The sequence below is a fragment of the Rhagoletis pomonella genome, unplaced genomic scaffold (assembly GCF_013731165.1).
Source record: "Rhagoletis pomonella isolate Grant_MI unplaced genomic scaffold, Rhpom_1.0 Rhpom_scaffold_00537, whole genome shotgun sequence".
Taxonomy (NCBI): Eukaryota; Metazoa; Arthropoda; class Insecta; order Diptera; family Tephritidae; genus Rhagoletis; species Rhagoletis pomonella.
The window spans coordinates 12,360-37,670 of record NW_023459091.1 but is presented as its reverse complement, the minus strand read 5'-3'; the positions used below and the strand labels follow the sequence as shown (position 1 = coordinate 37,670).

General features: G+C 35.3%; 1 protein-coding gene across 1 annotated transcript; it reads left to right on the top strand.

Moving 5' to 3' along the window:
- The first annotated feature begins 603 nt into the window (after positions 1-603).
- LOC118751099 (meckelin-like) lies at positions 604-23,367 on the top strand. The gene is made up of 10 exons (XM_036485867.1): positions 604-894; positions 6,831-7,495; positions 7,553-7,891; positions 16,410-17,033; positions 17,113-17,382; positions 17,452-17,819; positions 21,715-21,871; positions 21,947-22,034; positions 22,819-22,982; positions 23,060-23,367. The coding sequence occupies exons 1-10, from the start codon at positions 678-680 to the stop codon at positions 23,138-23,140; spliced, it is 2,973 nt and encodes a 990-aa protein (XP_036341760.1). The 5' UTR covers positions 604-677; the 3' UTR covers positions 23,141-23,367.
- The last annotated feature ends 1,944 nt before the right edge of the window (positions 23,368-25,311 follow it).

Sequence of the window (25,311 nt, the reverse complement as noted above, 5' to 3'; positions counted from 1 at the left end):
GGTTAAAAAAATACTTTGCGGCCATCGAGGGAACTACAGATAAGAGCAGGCCGCCCAAAAATATGGTATTGAACTACAGCTGCATTTTCATGCATTTTTAATTTTTGTAGCTTTATGTTCTCTTATTCAAATTCGATTCAGCCTACTAGGCCACCCTCGTAACGGTCATTGTACTACAAATAATACTAATTACCAAGCAAAATACAGGTTCTTTAACTCAAGCGTTTTCATACTTGTTCGAGTATAAAGGTTTGTGCTCTGGGGTAGTTGAGTTGCGAGCAATCTAAAAATCCTTCTGCTGATTTGCATGCAACACCTTGCCTGGGGTGGTTGGCTGAGTAGCTATAGCAACCCCATACTATAGATTTATGCAAACAAAACTTTAGTTTAATGTCTCCTTCAGAAAATTTCCGTACGAGCGACTCTTAAACGCTATCGAAATGGTACTAATCACGCACACGCCTTGCACGTCCAAGTAAGTACCTATACGCTCACTGAGGACAACGCTTTGCGGCATTTAAATTAGTTGACTAGTGTCATCGTGTGAGTGAAGTGAAAACTGATGCAGCCTATAAGTTAAAAATATATAAACAAACACGAGTTTATGCATCAACAAAACGGTCCGTGCGAGAATTTGCCAAAGTTAAAATAATTTAAATAAATAAGTGCTATTCCACATGGGCTTCCTTTGTGTAAATTTGTTCTTCCAAATGGCAACCGTTTTGCTCTTTCGCTGGGGAAACGCCCAGGAAGTGGCGTTGTCCAATTCAAATAGTACTTTGCTCATATTTACAGACATGAGACATTGCAAAAATAACGAATTCTACGATTTGGATACGTTTTCATGTGTTACCTGTGGTAAGGAGGATGATATCCTACAATCCACGACGGATAGTAAGTATTGATTAAACAGATTGATCAGATATTATGGTAGGATCGCAGTATGTTCATATTTAGAAATAACGTATGTCTGTATGTATGGATGTATGTATGTACATTAGACCTCGTCAAAAATTAAACATTCTGCAATGCGACCCCAATCTGACTCAGACTTTAGTATTTGGCATCGTAATGATCAGGGCCGAAGAAAATAGGCAAGAAAAAATCCATTTTAAGCGCTTAGATAAGCACTAAAACATTGGTAAATATGCTTGCAAATATGCTCTCTTCTTTAGTCCAAGAAATGGATAACAAAAATTTATTGAGCCAAATTTTCTTAGGCAGTACGACGGCACCCTTGTTTTCAACAGAAATATCCTTCCAGTATTGCTGGAGTCAATCGCTACTTTTGATCCGCAACTGCACCGACTCCTAGGTAAGTAGCTACTCTATTAACCTATAGTAGTTCACATGGTAGTGCAGAGTCGAACCAGTCGTAAGCAGGATAGCGAAAAACTACGACAGAGGGCGCCCATAAATCACGCAAGTGACTACTTTAATAACTCCCGGTAGTGCAGAGAGAGCCGATGGTGACTACCGCCTAGGACATTGCCTTGTAAAAGTAATCGATGAAATACACTGCAAGTAGTCGGTCGGTAATTGACGGAGTTTATCAGGTAGCTACCGATTCAGCAGTCCTGCAGTCGCTCCCCCGTACTGCAGGGATATGCCCGTTCCATTATTACGTGAGAAAAAAAGTGAGACAGTAGGCTGTGGGGGAAATGTATGGGTGATTGCAATTGAAAACAAAAATATTGTGTAAAAATCAGTGTTAACTGTTCAATAAATGACTATAGGTGACCTTAGAGTCAAGGTGCAGGAATAGTATTTTCAGGGATTGAAGTCAGAATTCCATGCCTTAATTTGAGTCTTTTGCTTAATTGCGGTAGGTACTCAAACTTCCCAAAATCAGTTTTTCCTGTTTATCAAATGACTATAAGTGACCATCAAGCAAAGGTGCAGGAATTTTCAGGGATTTTATTCGAGATTTTTAACTTTAATCTAAGCCTAAGTGGAAGGTTCTACCACCCTTTGTTTCTTTGATAGAGCTTCTCAAATATTGCAAAAAAACGCCATTGTTTGACACTTTGACCTCGTTTTTCTCTGGAGGTGATGAAAACTGTATGCTTACGGATTCGTAATCAGTACAAAACAATCTGTCAAAAATAGCCTTAACATTTGCTGCATCATACTTTTTCCTATTTTTGTTGGCCTGTGTAATAAGTATTGTTAAATAGCCAATACCCGCATGTTTGCGGCGCCTTCAAACACCTTTCGAACTGTAAAGCAAAATCGGACCATAAATAAGATTTTTTGGAATAGATCGATCCCTGGTCCACCTATCAGAAAACATATCCTATGTGTTAACCCAGGCAATAAGCTACCTACGTGATAAATTTGAAGCAAGTGACACCATAAACAAGATTTTTTCGAATAACTAGACCGGTTCCTGGCCCACTTAACGGAAAAAATTGATCCTATATGCTAATCTAGGCAAAAGGCTACCTACGTATTAAATGAAAAATTTTCTTTTTATCATTAAATTCAACAATTTTTATTGAGCTTGAGTGCGTTTTATAATGAAAACTTATTGTGGAAAAGCAACAATAATTTGAAAAAATGGTAGAAGTGATAGCTATTTCGGAAATCACCACATTTACTCATCAGGCTTCTTTCAGTAATTTGTTGTTCCCTATTTCCACTATTTCACTTGCTAAGCCAACTACAATAAAGCGCAGCTATTCCGTTGCAATTCACTTGATCATGTGGTTGTTGGTTTTTGTTAATATTTCTATTATTAGAATGTTTAACTTTTTTTAGGTGTGCTCGTCCTTATGTTATTTGTTTTTGTTATTTTATGGCCTTATATCAATTATATTCAACAATTTTTATCATTATGGTAAAAATACCCCTTTTGGAACGAGTACCAGTTTTAAAACAATATTATAAATTTCTGTAGAAAAAAAGAATTAAGTCGCCCTGTGAACACATGTGAGTGCGGTTTTCCTGCAACATCGTGCAGTGGCGGATGCAGGGTAGGGGCGCAGGGGGCGATCGCCTCCCCCAGAGCTGGAAAGAAATTTCAGATAAAATGTATTACCTCAGTCGAGAAATTTGAAAACAAATTTAAAAAAAATGTTTTTTTAATTTCAATCATAATCCCTTTTTTAGGCTTGCACAAGATTATTTATAGAATAAGAAAGCATGTAAACCTCTTAAATTAAAAATTACAACAATGGGTATGCAAATACTATGAATTTATAGAACTTGTCATAACTTTACGGCATTTACATATTGACAAGATTTGACCATTTGTCTTAATATATTTTAATTTTCATTATTTGTTTATAAAAGCATAGTATAATCTTAAACCAAAACCATATAAATCCAAGCTGGATTCTCTGTGCAACATTTAAAAAATAGTATTATTACTAGCCGGCCACGGATGCGCGAGGCTTCGTCACGCGCTGAATGTATGCATATGTATGTACATATGTACATTTACGTATTTGGAGAAAGAAATCATATTTCATCATGTACTTCGCTTATTGTATATGTACATAAAAAATATTGTCTAAATTCGTTCAGTAGGGTGGTTAAAATATCTCGTCTTTCCTTTATACTATGTATAGCAGATAGTAATTTTAAATAGGGGGCAACCCTAAAAAGTATATTATTCTAAGGAAATATTACCTTGAAATGGCTCCAATGAGCAGGGTTCGAGTCCCAGAGCAGGAATTTTTTTAAAATATTTTTTATTTTTGTTTTTTATTTCTTTTATTAATGGTATTTTTTCGTAATATTAGGGAAAAAACAGTAACTCGAAAATAAGGATACTGTTTTCTTGATTCAAGGAAATGCTTTTTTCTGAGTGTACGCTTATTATGATTGAATAATGTAATTTTATTAACAGGTGGCAACCCTATTAAAAAAATATTATTGCTTTTCTGGGGGTCAATTCCTTTCATTGGACACCTCATCTTTTGTAATCCAACGAACGGTGCGGATCTTACAGTTTTTTTTAGACAGGTGGCAACCCTATTAAATTTTTAAGTAAAAAAATATCCCTCTCTTGTCGATACAGAGTATATTAGAGAAAATCCCGTCAAAATCCGCTCAGTAGTTTTCGAGATTACCGCGTACAAATAAATCATTTAATAACGATTAAAAAGGGATTTTTATAATAAAAGTTATAACCTTTACGGTCCCTGGTTATAAGTTAAAATTTATCCAGTAAAAAATCCAGTAAAAACTTGCAACTTCAGCTGTCATTTTCGCTCTCTCAATGTCCCCTACTTTGCAAGTTTTCGCTTTCGAAAACGCTAAAGCATGAAAATTCGTAACAATTTTTACTGGATCTTACTGGAAAGTGGGTAAAAAATACAACTATTTTCAAAGTGCAACATTTCAAAGAAAGAGCACACAATTTGCATGTGAAGATGCTGAGAAAAGAACACGAAAATTTGACAGCCCTGGCGCAGGGCAGAATAAATGCGACATTGGCCCGTAGTCATAGTCAAAATAAAGTCGACTTTAAAGTTAGTTGCAGCTTTTTTGACAGATATCCCATTGAAAATTATGTCAAAAAGCTGCAACTAACTTTAAAGTCGACTTTATTTTGACTATGACTACGGGCCATTATTTCGAGAAAGGAAAACGCTATAAGTGTTTAGAACTCAACAAACAAATTTGAGATTTGTTCTACGCCACACAAGTGGTAAGTAAAAGTAAACAAGGAGAAATTAATTAAAGGGGGCGGATATGGTTAATGTTATCCGATTTCAATGAAATTCGGTATTTGTAACTTGGATTAACCTAAAAAGACATTAACCTGGGAGATGGTAAAGATCGGTGAACTTCCAGGCCCACCAGCTATCCGAATTCCGGATTCTAATGTGGCTAGGACTAGTAACGATTCTCTAAACTAGCAAAAAATTGCTGCAAGATCTATTTTTGCATAAAAACACAGAAATAAAAAAACTTTGTGTATTCGCGCCCTCCCACGCCCCCTCCCCTTGCACTAGTTTGCGGGAATGGGAAACACTACCCGATTTTATTAAAATCGATTTGTATGTATCTTGCTTTTAAACAAAAACTAATAAATCTGAAATATAGTCGAAATTAGCACATTTCCACGCCCCCCAAACTTGCAAAGATCATCATCTTGATGACGTTGCGCGAGTGTTGACATCGTAGAGACCGTAACCGTATTTCCCATTCTCGACCAACAGTGCGAAGGGGCGTGGCTGGATTTGGTACAAATTGATCAAACGGTTGCCGAGATACACATATGTAGTCATAAGTGGGCGGTGCCCAAAATTTTATCACATACGTATTTTTTTGCTAAAGAACAATATTGCAAACATCAATATTGAATAAATTAGCTTCAGTATTGACTGATTTATCGAAGATTTCGTATTTCTCTATATTACCGTTATATGGGATGTGGGCGTGATTATTTCCATTTGGTATGTTGTACCAAGGCCAACAACTGTGCCAAGTTACCAAGATACACACAAGTAATCATAAGTGGGTGTGGCAATGCCCACTTTCTAAAAAAATTTAATCTGCGGCCCGTGGCAATATCTTTGAAGTAATATCATTCAAGTTTAAAGACAGAGCCATAGAAGTTTCAATAGACAGTATAGCCAAGTTACGGAGCCTGTCTTGTTAGTTTCGAAAATGATCATTCAGCTGTATTGTGGAACGATTTTTCGTCATTCCTTGTCAAATTTTGCTTGGAGACAAACCGGTATCGGCGTTGTGCCATCTTCAGTGTAATTTTTCGTTCTGAATAGTTCGCGTTTCCTTCTGCTTTTATGTATTCGTGTTACTATCTGTCTTAACTGTCATTAGGTCATGCAAACCCATCTAAATACGTCAGCTTTTGTTTCATTAGGTTTGTTCCACACGAGCCCGCGGGTACCCACGGGTGCCCAAAGCAGCCCAGAAAGCGTTCCTCACGCTAGAAAAATGGGTAATAGAGAGCGAATACGTTCCACTTTTCGATCGTAAATATCTTCTTCTTTGTGCACGAAACAATGTGCAAAAGGGCAATTTGAAATAACTGCTGTTGTTGTTTAAATCCGAAAGCAAATTTTATAAAAACAAAAGTGCAAAATATCACAGAATTTTCAGAAAATGTAGTTATTTGGTAATTTTATTATCCATATAAGATAAATACACGTAAATCATTGTTTAGAGCTGAAATGTTGATTCCGGGCACGAAATGTGGTTTTTTGCGTTCCTCACGCTCTGGGCACTTTTGGCACGTGTTGGCACATTTTTGACACTTGTGAGAGAGTAACTTATTTTTATTCTCTAATTACCGGAGCAGCCCGGAAAGCGTGGGGAACGAAGCTATTATCTCGTAGGTAGGTGCTTTGGTTGCTTGTATTCGCCGGCGTGTAGAAATCCGTTATTTTTAATTTCTTGGTTTTCGTGATTGCTACGCTTTTGATTGGAATGTACTAAAAACTAATAATAACTTATAAAGTTAAACTCCTTGACTCTTGGCAAAATTTGTTTTATTTGGTATCCGGAAATGACTACCTCCCTTATGAATTTTAGTTATTGAAAAAAATTTATAATTTGTGACCTGGTCTACGGAAAGGGGGCTTAGGTGTCAAAAAAAATCAATTTTCACTTTTTGGTTGATTCGGATGGAAGATGAGATGATTTTCACTTTTAACAGCTTTTTCACAGAAAACTTTTTTCGCACGTAAGCTCCCTTTTCGTAGACCAGGTCACATTTAATATTTTCCTTAGTGACAATTTGACCTAAATCTCTTAGTTGTTAACGGGTGCTATTCTCCTGCGAACTAGTCCTAACTTAAATAACACCAATCTTTTTTGTGTACATCACATCTTAAAATATTCTCTATTTACAGAATTGTCTTGCGAGTGCGCATCCAACTATGTGACTGTTGTGCTTTACGATACACACAATAGGAGTCCTATCTGCGCTGAAAAATGTTTAGGCGATCCGTCAATTGACAATGATTGTCAAGTCGTACTAGCAAATTCGAGCAAAACACAATGCGAATTTAAATTAATTAATTTTACGCAACCCACCAAGGACTACATAACAAGGTCTGTAGCGACAACAAGACCAATACGAATAACTCCTGCCAGTTTTCATCCGCATGGTATTTGTAACACTTGCGATTTGGAATACAACTTTCGCTACTTGGACTATTGTATTGGTAATGCACTACTCAAGCCATATTTGAAGTACAACTCATTTTGGCAATCAATCAGCGCCAGCGCTGTCCACTTTGGTGACCTAAAGTACGTGGCTTTTTTCTGCTTAACATTGCGAAACGCTACTGCTTGCAACCAGCTGGCAAATCTCTGCATACTGTCCCATTTCTCCGTCGATAAGAACTCACCCTGCAGCGCATTTCTGCTTTCTCAGGTTTCAGATGTTGCTATCAAATATGCCAGCATGGATGAGCACTTACAAGCGACAAAGCCGCCGCTCTTCTATAAAAAGGGCAAAAGTACGGCTAAAATGCTAACGGAACCTTTTCCCACTGGTGCTGGCAAAGGCGCAGTGAGTATCTTATTTTCCCCCAGTGTGGTATTTTTACAGGAAATACATTCCTTTCAGTTCAAACGGTTGCAATTGTTTAGCACCGTTTATGCTTTGGACGGCACTTTGCGCCGTTGGGGTGAATTTAAAATGAGCCATGTGAATTTATGTCAAATGCATGCAGTAAGCGATTCGACCGACTGGAATACGCTACAGGATGTACAATTCGCACATTATACCACACCAATTCAATGCAGACTGACAGTGGAGAACCTAATCGACTTAGCTCGAATTTACGGGAACGATTACTTTCTCAGCGTATTTTTAAATGTTTCCAGTACAACAATGCAAGGGGCTGTGAAGACTAAACTACAAACTCTACCTATTTTGATTGAGGACATTTACGCTGATAATATGGTAAGTATTTGCCTAATGGTATTTTCTAAATGGAAACTAACGATATGACTAGGTATTGTCTAAGTACGGCTCACAAAAAGTTTTTTATAAAATTGAAATTAGTACTTTCAAAATAAGGTTGTTAAACTGACGGTTTTTTGCACAGTGTACTTGAAAACAAAGGTGGTCAGCGTTTTTTTCTCCTCAGGGGAACAGTCTTTAACTGAATTATGGTCCTTACTCATGATAAGGTGTGCATGAGAAGAAAAACGACTATGCAAATCCTTTGTGAATGTCCACCCCTTCCTAGGATGTTCTTCTGTCAGTTTTCTGCCGAATCTGAAGGTAACCGCAAAAAGAAGTTGTTCCAGTTTGCCAAGGAAACAGATATATTTTTAACGTTGCTCTTGGACTAGCTAATTAAGTTCCCGGTCGTAGCCCTTTATGGTAAATCTTTGGACCTTATTGATCTCTGCGAAGTAAGTTATTTTTTTCCTCTTTTTGGTCAAAAATGCTAAAACTTTTCATGAAACATTATGGATCTAATCTTCTCCCTTAATCCCCAGAAGATTTTTGTTTTCGATGATCCCTAGAAAATTTGTCTGCCTAACGCTTTTGTGAAATGTTTGACCCTCTAATTACCTTGTTTTACAAAATTGAGTCATAAAGAACCGTTAAATAAGGAGCTAAATATTAATAAGACAAAAATATTGCTTAATTCGCCTATAAGCTTTCTTAGGCCTTTCCATCGCCCTCCTCTTAAGAGTTCGTGCCTAGGGGCAAAGGGTAGTTTGAATTTTACGTAGAAAAGAAATCGGCATAAAGCCATAATTGTGTTTCTTAATCCACAAATGGAAACGGTAAAAAAGTAATTATAATGAATGGAGAAAAATCCTCTCGGAATGGATTATCACGTGCATACATACTCGTATACGAATGGCTCTCCATATGTGTGAGAAAGACCTGGACCACTTTTGTTTATAAGATGGCGGCGATACCACAACCCCCGACGCCCGCAAATCAAGTTTTACAATTCCTGAGGCTAGCATTGCAGTAAAAAAAAGTTATCTCGAAGCGAAAATCGCCTGGTTTTCGTAATGAGGTTTAAATCACGTCACACAACACAGGAGATAATTAAAATGTATATCGTTTTCCTCTTTTATATGGAATGACCCTTTTAACTTCAAACCTTTATTTATTTTAGGAAACAATCTTCGCCTTAAGATTGGGATGGTTTGGAGACATGCAGTTTAAAAATGTAGACAGACTTTCCTTACGACCTCTGAGCGTACTCTATTGGCGTAGCTAACAGGGATGGGCGTTATCAGGAAAATTAATAATTAAAAAAAAAAAAAAATAAGAATAAGTTTTCATTCCTCATTCAAGTAATTTCAAATAACGAATAAATGTTTATTCATCATTCAAGCATTTTCGAATGATGAATACATTTTTTTCATCCCAGTTGTCGAAATTCTACATTTTTTCATACACTTTTAAATTTTGCTTATCACCAATATTGACTCCTTTATGCTAGTGACGATTTTGAAGTCCACCACCAAAATTTATAGCGAATTTATAGGAAAACTTAAAACCATACTTCTTAGTAGCTTTCGAAATTATACCGAAAAAGGAACCTCAACTTTCATTTACAAAAATATGCATATGTATGTATTTGTATGTATAGATGAGGTGCCTAACGGTTCCTCACTGACTATTATGTTAAACAAATAACGTTAAAACTAAATTGCCAACATCTGCATAAACTCCTCATTCTTTTCATCAGAGTGCAAAACAAAATATAATATTTCCTTCTCTAACGGCAGTTTTACACGGGTTTTTGTCAAGATTGGGCCTAAAGCCCAATATTTTTGCATCACATGATTGGGCTACCGAATTGCACCAAATTTTATGTTGCTATTATGTGTTCTAAAGATGAAGCAAATCTGACCATACATTTTAAGGATAGCTCTCAATTAGAGATGGGCACGGAATATCGGGACCCACGGTACTGATTCAAGATGAGCGGTATCGGGAAGGTCTGCAAAAATTTAACGGACGGAACGGGATTAAAATCTTTTCCCGATACTCCCGATAAAACCGCAACTTCCGCAAATTCAAAAAATCTTCGTTAAAAAAATTGTATGAAATATGCACTTTTTATGTTTTATTGAGACGAAAACGAACAGCAAAGCAAAACAAAATAATTGGAGGATGACTGATCTTTCAAAAAATTTTTTTTATTTAAAATTAATTTGAAAGATATGTGAATTTTCTTAGTGATAGATTTCGTGGCCCCGGGCACGGGGTACAATTCTGAAAAACGTCGGGATGAGCGGGTTCGGAAGTTAGAAATTGTATTTCGGGATGGGCGGGATCGGAACTTAATATTTAGTCCCATGCTCATCTCTACTCTCAATCCCTGCGCCACCTAACGGAAAACAAACACTGATCCTTTCAAAAATCATTACACAAATTAACAATGGGCGCGTTTCTAAGACGTAGCTGTTGTTAAACTGTTGAGCGCTTGATTTAGAAGCGCACAGTTGAGTAGTTCCGCTCAGCCGAACGGTTGTTGATTCGACGCCATTTTTTCCATCGTAAAATTATTTCGCTACATGAACTCAACAATTTAACTGAAACATGATTTTTGCCTTCCGTCAGTTTTCATAATAAATTCAAAAAAAAAAAAAAAAATTAAACTGGCTATAAATAAAATAAAATACACGTGTATATTTAAAATAAATGGAAAATTCGTGGATTTATAAGCATATGTAAGTACATACATATGTACCTGTGTTCGTATGGAATAGTAGCTTAAGTTGGGATGCTTTAGTGTTCATATGTTCATATTTTTGGCTTCGTAAAATTTTTATTTTTGTGCTCTTTTATTTAATATCAGCTGTCTGTTTGGCAGTTCATGTATCATACCGTTTCTAAGACGTAACTGTTGGACCCAACAGTTGACAGCATTTCCGCTACAGTTGGGGTTAACAGTTGTATCTTAGAAACGCGCCCAATCATTCAATGCAATTTAGAAATCTGATAGGAAATGGTTCCCAATTGAATGATTCTTGCCATTTTAAATATATATAGATGTAGGTGTATCAAATTCCATTACCTTATCTATCATAAGTGGTTCCAGTTATAAGCGATAGGGAAATTGCATTCTGTATGCGAGGTGCCTCATCCCCCTTTCGAATACACACCACTTTTCGCCATAACTTCGGTAATGATAACATATGCAGCTGTGTCAAATTTCAGAACGTTAGCATAAGCGGTTACACTGATAAGCGAAATGCGAAGTTCAGCTTGTATGGGAAGTGCCTCGTCTCCTTTTTCAATATCTACCGCTTTTCGCCTTAAGCACGTTATTGATAGCGTAAATATCTGTGTAAAATTTCAGGGCGTTAGCATAAGCGGTTCCAGGGAAAAGCGATAGGAGAATTTCAGTTTGTATGGAAGGTGCCACGCCCCCTTTTCCAAAATCTACCACTTTTCGCCGTATGTACGGCATTGATAGCATATATGGCTGTGCCGCATTTCAGGACGTTATCATTAGCAGCTTCAGAGATAAGCGATATGAGATTTCAGTTCGTATGGGGCGGTGCCACGCCTCCTTTTCCTTCCAAAATTGACCACTTTTTGTCGTAAGAACGGCATTGATAGCATATGTTTCTGTGTAAATTTCAGGACGGTGGCATAAGCGGTTCCAGAGATAAGCTATATGAGAATTTCAGTTTGTATGGCGGTGCCACGCCCCCTTATCCATTATTCACAACTTTCCGCCGTAAGTACGGCATTGATGTCATATGTGGCTGTGTAAAATTTCAGGACGTTAGCATAAGGGGTTCCAGAGAAAAGCTATATGAGAATTTCAGCTTGTATGGGAGGTACCACGCCCCCTTTTCCAAAATCTACCACTTTTCGCCGTAAGTGGGGTATTTACAATCTATGCATCTGTGCTAAGTTTCAGTTCCTCAGCATAATTAGTTTTAGAGATATAGTGGTTTTCACATTTTAGTCTATATGTCAGATGCCACGCCCCCTATGTATCGGGATTAACATTTCTGGATTAGAGGAAGTTATATTCTTTAAATCGGTGTATGTTTCATTGAAATCGAGCGAACGGTGTCTTCAAAAAAGGGATTGCAAAATTTTCTTGAGGCGTATTTATATATAAAGATTCAAGTAATTTCAAATAACGAATAAATTTTTATTCTTCATTCAAATAATTTCAAATAACGAATAAATTTTTATTCTTCATTCAAATAATTTCAAATAGCGAATAAATTTTCATTCATGATTCAAGTAATACTGAATAACGCATAATTTTTCATTTATTGTATGTATATAAGCATGAACATAAGTTTGTATGTACTTATTTAATTATCTATATATGTACATATATAATACGATACAGATTTTTGTCAAATGAAAGAGCTCGGGCTATAGAAGTGTCATAAGGTTTTACTTTTTCGAAAAGAGTTGCCACCTGGTAAAAAATTTAATTCCAAATATTTAAAAAAATAAATTAATTAGTATTAGTATTAGTTTTGAAAAGGTTATATTTTTTTATTAAATACAAGGTGGTTGCCACCTGTTTAAAAAATCAAATTCAATTTCAATTATGGAAATTAGATAAGTGAAATATTCATCACAGTATGGGTGTCGGGCGGGAGAGGTTTAAGGACCTTTTAGTTTGTAAATATTTTAATGAGGGCTGTCACCTAATTTAAAAATGGAAAGCAATTAAATTATGCGGAAGTTACTTAGGTACGTGAAATATTAAAACATGGGTTTCAAGCAAAAGTGAGTAGAGAGCTTTACTTTGAGCAGCCAGACTATTTTTGGGGTTTTTAAAAAGGGTTGCCACCTGAGATCTAAGGACGTTTCAGTATGAAAATATTTTCAAGATTCATAATTCAGTTCAACTATACACAAGGTGTATAAAATAACAACATATAGGTGCTAAACTAAAGAGTGTAGAGAAATCTTTAGAATGTTTTTGAGGCGTTTGAAGAGGTTTGCCACCTGTTTGAAAATTTCTAATTAATTACTCAGTGGTGGAAGAAATAATAGAAACTTTTTAATTTGACCAGTTTTGGCTATATTACTTTGTTTATTCGATGTTTAATATTTTTATATAAAAGTCTAGCGCAATATATAACACACACCATAAAAATCCACATTTCAAAGTTTGTGCAAAAACTATAAAAATTCAACAAATTTTATCAAAATCCCCCAAAAAATTTCAAACTTTTCAATCAGATTCTTGCGGTTTGCACTTTTACCTCCTAAAATTTAATGGGCTATGAAACTGCATACCCAAAATTTTTCCATAAATCTGATTAAAAAAAAAAAGTTTGAAATTTTTGGGGGATTTTGTTAAAATTTGTTGAATTTTTATAATTTTTGTACAAACTTTGAAATATGGATTTATATAGTGTGTGTTTTATATTGTGCTAGACTTTTATACAAAAACATTGAACATCGAATAAACAAAGTAATATAGCTAAAACTGGTCAATTCTGTGCGCAGATTTTCGGGAAAGTATAGTCTGGTTTCAGGGTAAGGAGATAGGTCTTATTTTGTCGGCCTGTATAATTTGAGTTTAACTTTTTACACGGGTGGAAACCCTCTTTAATGTTATAAATGCTCAAACTAAATATTTCTTAATACACTTAGGTCTCTTTTTATGGGTTTTTTTATGCGGATTTGAATTTATGCGGTTTTTCAAACCATTTTTGCACTGTAGCGATTTTGCTTTTTCGAAAGTTTTTATTAGTTGTTTTCAGTTTGTAAATGACAATGCTTCTGATAAATAACTTGTTATTGTATTCTTACATAATGCATGTATTTATTGTGGTATTTTTTTATTTTTGGTTAAAATACAGATAAAATTCTATTTATTTGATTAATGCTCAGTTTTACATGGAGTAATAAGTGCTGAAGTGAAGAAATAAATTTGTTTTTTATTGCTTAATATTGCCTCACTGGATATTTTATGCGGTTTTTCAGAATATTTTACATGGAGTATCTGAATTTATGCGGGTTTTGAAAATGCATGAAACCTCGTTAAAAATTTTTCGTCTGACACTTGTATTGTGATACATATTTAAATTACCCAATACTCGTAATTAAACTTGAATTTAATTATAAAGTCAGGTAGCAACCCTCCTACATGCTGTTTAGAAATAAAGTTTCTTCAAAGCAATTTTGATTTATATTCATATTGAAGTGATTTATTTAACCTATTGCTTATATTGAATTTAACTTTGTAACAAGGTGGCAACCCTCTGCAAAAATGTTTTCAAACCACAACCTCTTTGGTCTGACATCCATATCAGGATATACATTTAAATTTTCTGCCTTTATTTAACACTACACCGAGGGAAAACATTTTTAGAATAAAAAAAATGTGCTAAATTTAAAAAAAATATGCATGTGAAAGAGCACCAACCCAACTCGTTTCAAATTTGGGTATTGTGGTTGTGAAGTGCACAGATACTTTTTCGTAATTAAGAAGAAAAAAAATTTAATTTTATATTGAACCCGGACCCTCTTGGCCGCAACCAGCCATACATGTAAATGTGTTTTCAAATGGGTTTTCAAATGTTGATTTTGAATCAACATCACAGCGCGCGATTAGTGCATTATGTCATAGTTATATATTTTGAACTAGGCCTTTCGAGTGTTATCAGTTTTTAGATATCTCTTTTAGTTTCCGAAATATTGACTACAGTTTTTTCGATAATTTAATAAAAATTAAGTTGACAAATTGCGGACAAATGACGCTTACGACAAAGTTTTACTAAAGAAAATCCTTCATAAACTTAAAACTAATTAACAGTAAACAATAAAAATTAAATTGTAAATGTTATTGTGGCTTATTAACATTTTATTTTTAATATGTGAAAGTGAAAAATCCAAAAAATTGTTCAAAAACGCACTCTGGTGGCGATCAAAATTAAAAATTAATGCGAAAAATGGATTCTCTGACCCAAAGAACCCCCGTATACACATTTTCAATAACATTTTTTTGTCTTTGAAATGCATCTAAGAGGTCGTTTATTTGGTATTTTTGAAAATATCTACCAAAAAATTTTGGCAGGCTCGAAAATGATTTTAGAGGTATGGTTCCTTGGGCGAAAATGTTTGTTATGGTCCATAGTACCAGAATCGTAAGGATATGAATCAACTTTTTTAATTGACCTACTAATTGACCCACCCTAATGTACACATGGATGTATGTATTTACACACATATGCTGCGATTAGGTTATAACCCTGCAAAAAATGGGACTAATCCGGGATGACTCCGGGAGCAATCGCAAAGGAGCATGCGACTAATACCACTTTTGATCTCTTTATATGGAATGAACTGATCGCTTTTGTTCGAGCATGTCCTATGAAGAGACTAATTGTTCACCTTTATACCCAAACGGGTATAAAAAGCGACTAGTCACTTTTAAAAAATAAAAATAAAAATTTGAGCCAGCTGAGATTCGAACCGAGGTGCTCAGTTTTGTTAGGCGAATACTCTCTCTGTGTGCCAACGCCCCACATGAAATTTCATTGACTAAGTGCGTACATATCATTAAATCGTTAATAGTACCCGTTAGAGATGAGTTGGGGACTAATTGATCTCCAATTATACCCATAAGAGATGAGTCGAGACTAATTGACCTCCATTAGTACCCGTATGAGACTAGCTGGGACCAATTAATGCCCAATTGAACCCGATTGAGAGTAATCTCGGAATACTCTCTTTAGAGATTAGTCGCACAATTTTTTGCAGGGGTGTGTCACAATTGGCGTTAGCGACTGTTGCGTACCCAGCCACACATACACACACACACACACACACAAACACTCCCGTTGGTACATTTCCGCCGGAAAGCAAACTATGCGCGTATTCGTGGAGTTATTAATATTGCGCCATCTGTTGCTCCAAATCCGAAATACCTACACACATACTTTTTCTCTCCTTCTCTCACTTCCAGCGCAAGCACGTGTTTGCAAAATGATGACGAAGTGATTTTGTATGGAATATCATTTATGACCATTAATTTGAATAAAATAAAAATACTTATCAACCAATACTTGCCATATACCAAACAAAAACAAAACACCTGAATTTTTGATTAAAGAAAACAAAAACATAAGCATTCGAGCGGTAATCGAGCATTTTAGTAACAAAAAAAATTGCAAATATTTTTTTTTTTTAATTTTTGTCCTTAAAATGCTCAATATTGGTTCGAATTTTACGTGCTCCTAAATTAGCAAAATCTGCAAATCGTTGCTGTGGAAACGTTAAAATGTAATCAAATTACAATAAATGAAAATGGAAGCCCGGCTGAAAACTGTTTTACAAAAGCTTGCTTGATTAAATGCCTATAACTAGGGGTCAATGGATATTAAATGAAACCCAAATGTTAGTAAAGTGATACAAAATATTCGCAATTTATAAATACATACATACATTTGTATGTACATACATGTATACTTACGCATGTGTCATACAATTTTTATAATTTTAGCGGCCACTACCAGATAAATGGCAATTGGTGAAACGCTTTCAGCTAATCGAAGCACAGCCTCGACGTATCCACAGCCATGTCCAGCAAGCTAAATATGAAGACGGATTCAAACTCTCACTCTACCGCAGCATAAGATATGTAGAATATTTTGAAATGCACTATGAAATTCATGAACACAATCAGATTGGTTTGCCGCTTGTAAAGCTGCGCTATCGGCACATTGACCTAAGCGCCAATGCGACACTCAACTCAGTACATCCATTTAAATTGCAAATCACTTTTAAGCGGGTTGGAGAAGCCGTGCATAGGAGACTTATGTTCGAGTCATTGTTACCAAGCTTACTTTTGTCTGCATTAGCGTTCGCCTTGCTGCAAATGTATAACTTTAGAAAACGATGCACCGCCGTAACTGCGGAGTTTTGCGCGCCATCCTCTTGTTTGCTGGAATTCCTGCTACACTTCATCTCTTATGCCGCGAATGCGATTTTGCTTAGCGTCCTTTCCTACATATTCGTCTATCCATTACAGTTTCTGGCACAACGCACCGTTGAGATCACATTGCCTGTCATGAAAGACGATCAACGCTCATTGGAAATTCTAATTTATGTAGCCTTTCTGTTAAAGGTAAACAACATGCATGCTAGCTAAGCCTGTGAAAACTTCGCAAGCGCAACGTTTTAAATTGAATTTTATTTCATTGCAGTTGGTTTTCATTTGCGTGCACCTCTGGCGCGTCAGTCATTTTGATCTGTTTCTCATTGATTGGGAGCGACCGCGTACTTGTGAGAATAATCATTTCACATTAAAGAACAATCTGGAAACTTCTTCGGTCTGCTCCAGTGTACGGACTTTTGCCTCTGATAATGTCTCGGCTTGGAGAATAATTTTCATTGCAAATGAATGGATCCGTTTGAGCTTAAATCAAAAGCACTCGCCTGTGTGGCAGGGCCTCTTGGTGCTACCCTTGGCGCAGGTTAGGAAGAACCAAACATTCTAAGATGTTTTTTTTACTAAATATTATTTGATTCACTTTTTGATTCAGATTTGGCTTACTAATCCTTTGATAAGCAAGGATATCGCTCTTCAACTCTTTCTAATAGCAACTGCTAGCATATTGATTTACATCACTCAACTAATAATTCGACATTTTGTTGTTAACGGTACTTTTGGCGATCCCCTGCAAAAGTTCATCGATCTCTGCTCCTTGTCTAATGTTTCGGTATTTATGTTGTTGGAACACAACTTCGGCTTCTACATACATGGACGATCCCCAAACGGATTTGCAGATACGGATATGTACTCGATGGTGGTGCAAATGCAACGGGACTCACAGAATCGCTGCAGTCGCAAAGGCCTACTAGGCGATTCGGATCAGCAGAGCTACATAATTTTGCCACCTATAAATCTGCGGTAAGCGGATATTAAAATAATTTGTTAAAATATTTTTTTTTCAAACAGGATGGGAAAAGACTGATTCTCATTACAGAACGAAAATTAAAATAAAGCAGTGAAGAATTCTAAGTTCGGACAGGGCTGATTATTATATGTACCTACATACATAAGAAATATATGAAACACTTTGGCTTTAGTGCCCGACAGTTTAGTTAATTGGCCCCTTTTATCACCAAATTTAAGATACTTCTAAAACCACTCTAAGGCAATGTTATTTCCCAATTGTAAGTGAAATAACTTATCTAATTTTGGGTTGGGCAATAAGATTAAATTTTAAGTTTTTCAATTGAGTAATAAAGCAAAAAACTGCGCATAGTCACCCAGTTACAGTTGACAAAATTATTGTCGAGTGACATAAGGCCCGCGGCCATATTGGAAATTGACATTATGACCACTTCAAGGGGTCTTATGTCCATTTGAGATGGTCACAATGTCAATTGACTTTATGACCGTTTTGAGTTTGCCTTTATGGCTATCTACGGAATTTTGTATAGACACGACCATTTTGAAAACAAAAAAAATATAAAATGCCTTTAGTTCAACTGTTGCAAAAATAAAGCTACAAAATTCAAAGTTTCAATGAAAAATTAGTATATGAACAAGTCAAATGGGCGGATATGAGTGAAAAGAAAAAATAGGTAATATAGATATGGGCATTTCCCAAAAAAGGAAAACCGAAAATGCAAGTAAATGAATTTAAACGGCTATATATTTCGCATTCAGATGGCGAAAAGAGGTTTTGAAAACGGGAAACTGTGGAGAGAAGAACTGAAAAAATTAAATGAAAAATTAAATTTAGTATGTGTTACTAGTAAAAATATTGTATGGGGGGAAAATCTGTCGCGTCCGATATGTCGCGTCCGTTACCAGATTTTAATTCAAAATTAAATCAACAACGAATTGCTTCTGATTAAAAATGAATTGGTTGTAACGGTCCATAATTAGACTTTATTTAAAGAATGTTTAATAAAGGAAAACCTTACACGATTCGCTGAGTTTTGCTTAGTTTTAACATGTACTCTGAAATCACTTCTTTTTTTGTCGCGTCCGTTATGCCCTACTTTTCATCGATTTTCTCGACTTCAGTGTTCCAAGCGCACCTAGTTTTTTGTCAACCAAAGGACGGTATAAAAGCTACACAACTGCAAATTTTTTTACAAGTGACTTCAGTTTTCGTATGACTTATTTAACTCTAAAGTCGTACGAATGTCGCGTCCGTAACCCAGGAAATACCCATTTGTATATATATGTAAGTATAAAATTTTGGAAGTGTCCATTGTCGCGGGGTTCGCGTTCGCGACGAATTGATAACCTACTCCTTTATTTTAAGTCAGTTAAAAATCAGTTCGTTTGTTATAAATACTTTCTTCTTATAAATTTATTTTTCATCTTTGATACATAGCTATATTACTAACCTTAAAATAATTTGAATACTGTCATTTTACTTCTTATTAAAATCTGGGTTATTTTAATAACAAATTCGACGTGTTGTTGTACCTCATTTATTTGTTTCCTTTTAATAATGTCATTTTAATTTGTTTCTTTGTTGTAAAAATAGTTTAACTATTTCTAATGCCTAATTTCCTAATTTTTTTTAATGTAATGACACGATTAGTTTTTAATGCCCGACTTTGTCATTTGTCATTTTCGCCATTTGATGCCTAGTGGAAATCCAGCATAAGGCAACATAAATTTTCAAAAGCCCAATAAAACCATAATGGTTTTATTTCCATTTCCAGTTGAAACTAAGACCATATCGAAATTATTTATTTACAATCGCAAAGGCAAATATAGCCATTATGGTCTATGTATGGGTATGTAGTCATTATGGTATATGTATTGGTGTCACTTTTGAGTTGATTGTTGCGCTTTATTTTAAACTAATAATAAGCAGGAGGAAATCCTTAGAAACGACAAGTTTTTGCGTCCATCATATCCAAACCCGCTCATACATCTGCGTTCAACTAATTAGCACCGAAATTAAAAACGATATTGTTTGCAACTTATGTTTATTTATTTATTTTTAATAATTTTTATTTCAAATATAATTTAATCTATAAAAGAAACCACATAAATAAGGGTTTCAAAGCTTGCACAGGTAAAAAAAAAAATAAAAAATTAATTAGACTTAAAAAAATTTCATCAATTTCATTTTTCAAAACATTTTTTTCCATATAAAGATTTTGATCATACATTATATGCGCAACACCCTCTACAAAAAAAAAATCTAAAAAATCAACGGCAATTTTTAGCGACTTTAAACTTGCATTTTATTAGACTAAAATTGAATGGGCTACAAAATTGCATACCCGAAAGTTTTTTAAATATTCTAATTAAAAATTTGGAAATTATTATGAAAATGTTTTTAAGTTTGATAAATTTTTTTTTTAATCTGTACAAGCTTTGAAGCTTTTATTTATGTGGTTTCTGTTACAGATTGAATTATAATAATTATAAACATAAGTTGCAAATAATACGGTGTTGCCACAAAAAAAAATTCCTCAAAAACATATGAAAATATTTATAGGTACTTAGTATAAAAATTAATTACATTCTCCAATTCAATTGGTGCATTTGTTCTTGTGGCTTAAACAAAGTATCACCGTTATTTTTATACCTTGCTTTGTATATAATATTGCTGCAACTATATCAGTGCTCAATCTGGTCCTCAAGTCAGTACTACACATTTTTAAACTACTAAATATACGTTGTACTGAAGCATTAGTAAAGGGCTATAATGCAGATATAATTTTTTTTTAAATTGGGAAACATATGTATATGAACCTGAAAAATTAGCAATTATCTCGGGAATTAACTGCAGTTGACCCGGATTAAGTCCTAGAGTTAATTCCCAAAACTTAACTCGGATCAAGGGAATTTTCGATGATAACAGTGACCAAAACTCAAGAGAGAGTAGAACACAGAGATTATGCAAAACTAGCATTGGCATATACCTTTTCATCGGTAATGCGGTCACCAATACTAATTCAGAGAGGAATAATACGGAATTTGTATTTTATTTGTGTTCTACGCTCCCTGAGCAAACAAATACGAAAACAAAGCAGCCGATTCCTTCGTCCGCAGTAGCCGAGCGGTGAAAGCTTCGTACCACAAGCCCGCAGGTCCCAGGTTCGATCCTCGGTTGGAGCGATTACCAAAAAAATTTTGTAAAATTGATGCAAGGTTAGAAAATCTAAAAACTGGAAGAATACTTCAGTGACTAGTGAAGCAAAATTACACAAAATTTAAATTAGTCAAAGCTTGGAAAAAAATAACCGCTTTCCTTCAATTGTTGGGATTATTATAAAAATTTTGGAAAAGTTTTGCATATATGTAAATGACCAAATTTTCACTACGGGTACAATCACTTCCTATGAAATACCAATCCTCAGAAATGTGTGAATACATGCGCCGTGTAAATAATGTAGTTTCCCTTGCAAACCATTTTTTCAGAGTATTCTGAATTGTAGAGAAATCATCCGATTTTTTTTCGAATTTTCTAAAATAAAATAAACTGTGCACACTTCGATTCTTTTACGAAATTTCGGATGCAAATCGGTAAAGCAACGATAATATGCTGCTATGTGAAGAATTTCTTGCAGAAAATTTTCAGAATTTTTTTTATTTTTCGTACAGAAATTTCCTTACTAGTTCGTGTAAACCGCTTTATACAATTTTCTTTGAAGATTTGTAAAAAAAAATCATAACAGAAATGAGATACTGCTAAGGATTTCGTTAAGATTCGGGGTCTTTGGTTTGCAGGGTTCTCTCGAACTTGGACTTCTTTACTTTTTACAGCCATGTTTGTGTCTATTCTATGATATTTTTAATTTGTATCTATATTTTCACATAGAATTTACTTCGAGAAGTTAATGGCCCCTTTCCAACGGTCTTACAGCATTTCGCAAGCACATTTTCAAAAAGAAATAAACACAATCGACGCTGCTGTGGAGCGTAGTTCGGCGGCTTACAGCAGTCTGAATCGGTTTCTATGCGCTTTTATAGACCATGTAAGTGAGTTCGGAAAATAAACCATAAGTACTTATTCTATAATGTATTCGAATGCAAACTTTGATTCATTGCAGGCTATCAAAGACATGGATTATATTATAAAAGAGAAAACTTTCATGGAAAAACTACTAAACTGTGAATTCAATAATTATTTGACCGAAAGTAAGTTACGAAATACTGTTGTCCAGACACCACTGTCCAATACCTATGTACAATTGCGCGGTGATTCCAAAAATCGAGTTAATTTTTTCTATGGATACGTTTTTGAGATATTTGCAATTTACTTTTTATTCAGTTTAAAAAATTTTCTTACGAACCAATTGAGCAATCATAATACGGAAAATTAAAGCCAATGAAATTCTCCATAAACCGCGTATACGTCACTTTTCGAAAGGCCTGATAGTTTCTGAGAAATCCAGATTTTTTATTTTTTTGATGAAAAAATTAAAAAAATAAAAAATAACGACTAAACAGTCTTGCTTTTCATTTTTTTTTTTTTGTTAATTAATTCCACAGAAGCTATCGAAAAGTGATGTATATACGATTTGTGAAGAATTTCGTTGGCTTCCATACGTATTACGATTGTTCAATTGGTTCATAAGATATATGTACATACGTGATTAAGTGGGACCACTCTTTTTTTAAGTTGTATAACGGAAAATTGCAAATATCCCGAGAACGTATCCATAGGAAAAAAAATTAACTCGATTTTCGGAATCACCGATCAATTCAACATAAAAATTGGATAGAGGCATCCATAGAACATTTTTTTCTATAAACCAGTGTAATCTAAATATCTAATGCCGAATTTCCACTAGGCATTGGAATGACAAAAAATGTATGCCATTTAAAAAAAATGCCAAGTGGAAATGAACTTAATCATAATTTTTTCAATGTAATGACAAGATTATTTTTTAATGCCCGACTTTGTCATTTGTCATTTCAGGTAAAGGCACATTCTATATTGATAGTGAAAAATCGTTTGCCCGACTTCTTTTATATGGTAATAGTTTGAATCTATTCGTAATGGAATTAGCGTTGCTCTTGGCTTTGTACATGATGACATCTAATTTAATAGCAGCAAATGTCGTCGTTTATTTGCTCAATAAGGTACTTAGAAACCCCAGATTTTTTGTGCGCACAACCCTTACGAATGTTTTTGGGTTTTTTATTTATTTATTGTACAGCTCTTACGGCACATCTTCCATAAATGGGTGCGCCAAAATGTCACAACCAAAACTTCCATTGACCAACGGTTTCTGATGTAATCTGAACTATCAAATCATCAGTGCAGTGGTAATCCAATCACCAATTTACGGAATTTTAAGTTATGTATATTTTAGGGAATCTATGTACGTATTTAGTTCCTAAGTTAGTTTGAGAAAGAAACAGTGCATCAATCTGAGAATAGAATTTTTCTATATAAAATAGAATTGAAGGATTTCTTTGACGACATCGAGAGATCTATTATTTAAATGCATTACTCTTATCAAATAGAGTTTTATAAAAGTTGAGCCTTTTTAACGAAGAAATTGCTAAAGCCCTTTATATATCTCAAATCTTTCATGTACATTCGAATAAAAAATCAAAACAGGCAGAAAGACTACTTCACTTTCTCATCATACATATGTAGGTAAAACTTTTCTCTCAGGGTTTTTTTATAAGCTTTTATTGTGTTTTGCCTGTGTGTAATCAAATCTTGAAATCAATTTTTTACCAACTTTTTGATGGCCTAGAGACTTGGAAACTTCAAAATTAGCTCAGAACCTGATGACAATGCAATATGAAAGATCCGCTAGGTGGCGGAAGTGTCGAAATATTTGAAAACTCTGTATGTATTGTCCGAGCAGAAGGAAACTAGAGGCAGAAAGACTTGAACGCGAAAAGCTTGAGACGCTGTCAGACAGGAATGCAGCTCCAAAATTTTATTAGAAAATAAGGCAGCAATGAAGTGTTTTCCACCCCGGGCCCTTCCTGTAGACATAAGGATGGAAATCTGGTAACAAATAGCAAGAGTATACTTCAGATATAAAGTGAACACTTCTCAGTGCTTTTGAATGGCGGCACAGGTGGCGCGATTGATAAAAAAGAACCCGAACCAATGTAGAGGGGCGACGCCCACTTTCATTCACGACGAGGTGAGAACAGCAATAAGGCTGCTTAAAGCTACTAACTACTAGGATTAGTGAAGCGGCTACTTAGATATAGTATTTCATCATAAGTGGGCAGGGTCACGCCCCTTTTCTAAAGATTTCATAATGATATTATTTTGTACCAAAATTCTACTTCACATACTAATTTTCAACAAATTGAATCAAATATTTACTGAAATATCATAGTTTTTACATTTTTCGCAAATACCGTTATATGAGAGGGGGCGTGGTTACAGTCCGATTTCGCCCATTTTCAATAGCAACCTACCTTGGATAAAGGGCAACCTATATACCAAATTTCGTTGCGATATCTAAATTTTTGCTCGAATAATCGTGTACACCGACAGACGGACGAACGGACGGACATACAGACATGGCTAAATCGACTTCTATTTTCATTCTGATCATTTATGAATACATTTGTCTATATCTATCTCGATTCCTTTAGGCTGTTACAAACAACCGTTATACGAACAAAGTTATAATACGCTATGCACAAGTGCTCTCGGGTATAAAAAAATATATAAAGGGGTTGGTGAACGAGTACAAGACAAATTACCTCCTGGAAACACATAAGAAGTCTTCACGTATTGGTACACACGTCCCTGTTCGCACTCATAACTTTGAAAAAATACGACTTCACTGGAAAGCAAGGGCGCCCACGAACTCAATGGAAGGACCACGTGCAGAAGAACCTGTCCGCACTTGTGATGAACAGCTAGTGAATCTTTTCGGCCTCGGCGCAAACCGACAAACGGGTGTACTGCTAAATAAGAAGGCAAAAGTATACCACGTACCAATTTTCATCAAAATCGGAGTACGTTTCTTTCCTTTTTGTCACCAAATATATCGGGAATCTTCCGCTGCCTCTTCTTCTTCTTTATTGGCGCTGCAACCGGCTAAGCGATTTCGGCCGAGTCCAAAACAACGACCCGCGTTGAATACTTTCAGAGCTGAAGCGTTTCTGCCCATTCGAACGGCATGACCTAGCTAGCGTAGCCGCTGGATTTTATTTGCTGCACTATGTCTATATCGTTGTAGAGCTCATACCGCTCATCGTTAAATTGTCTATGGTATTCGCAATCGCCAACGCGTTCATCAGGTGTTTTCATTATCCATGCCTTCGAGCAATACACCACTACGGGAGTGTGATTTTTGTACGAGACGAGAGGACTTTTACTTCTTAGTAAAAAGTAGCACTTGTTGACAAATGTGATTCTCCGTTGGATTTCAAGGCTGACACTATTATTGGTGTTAATGCTGGTTCCCAAATAAACAAAGTCGTC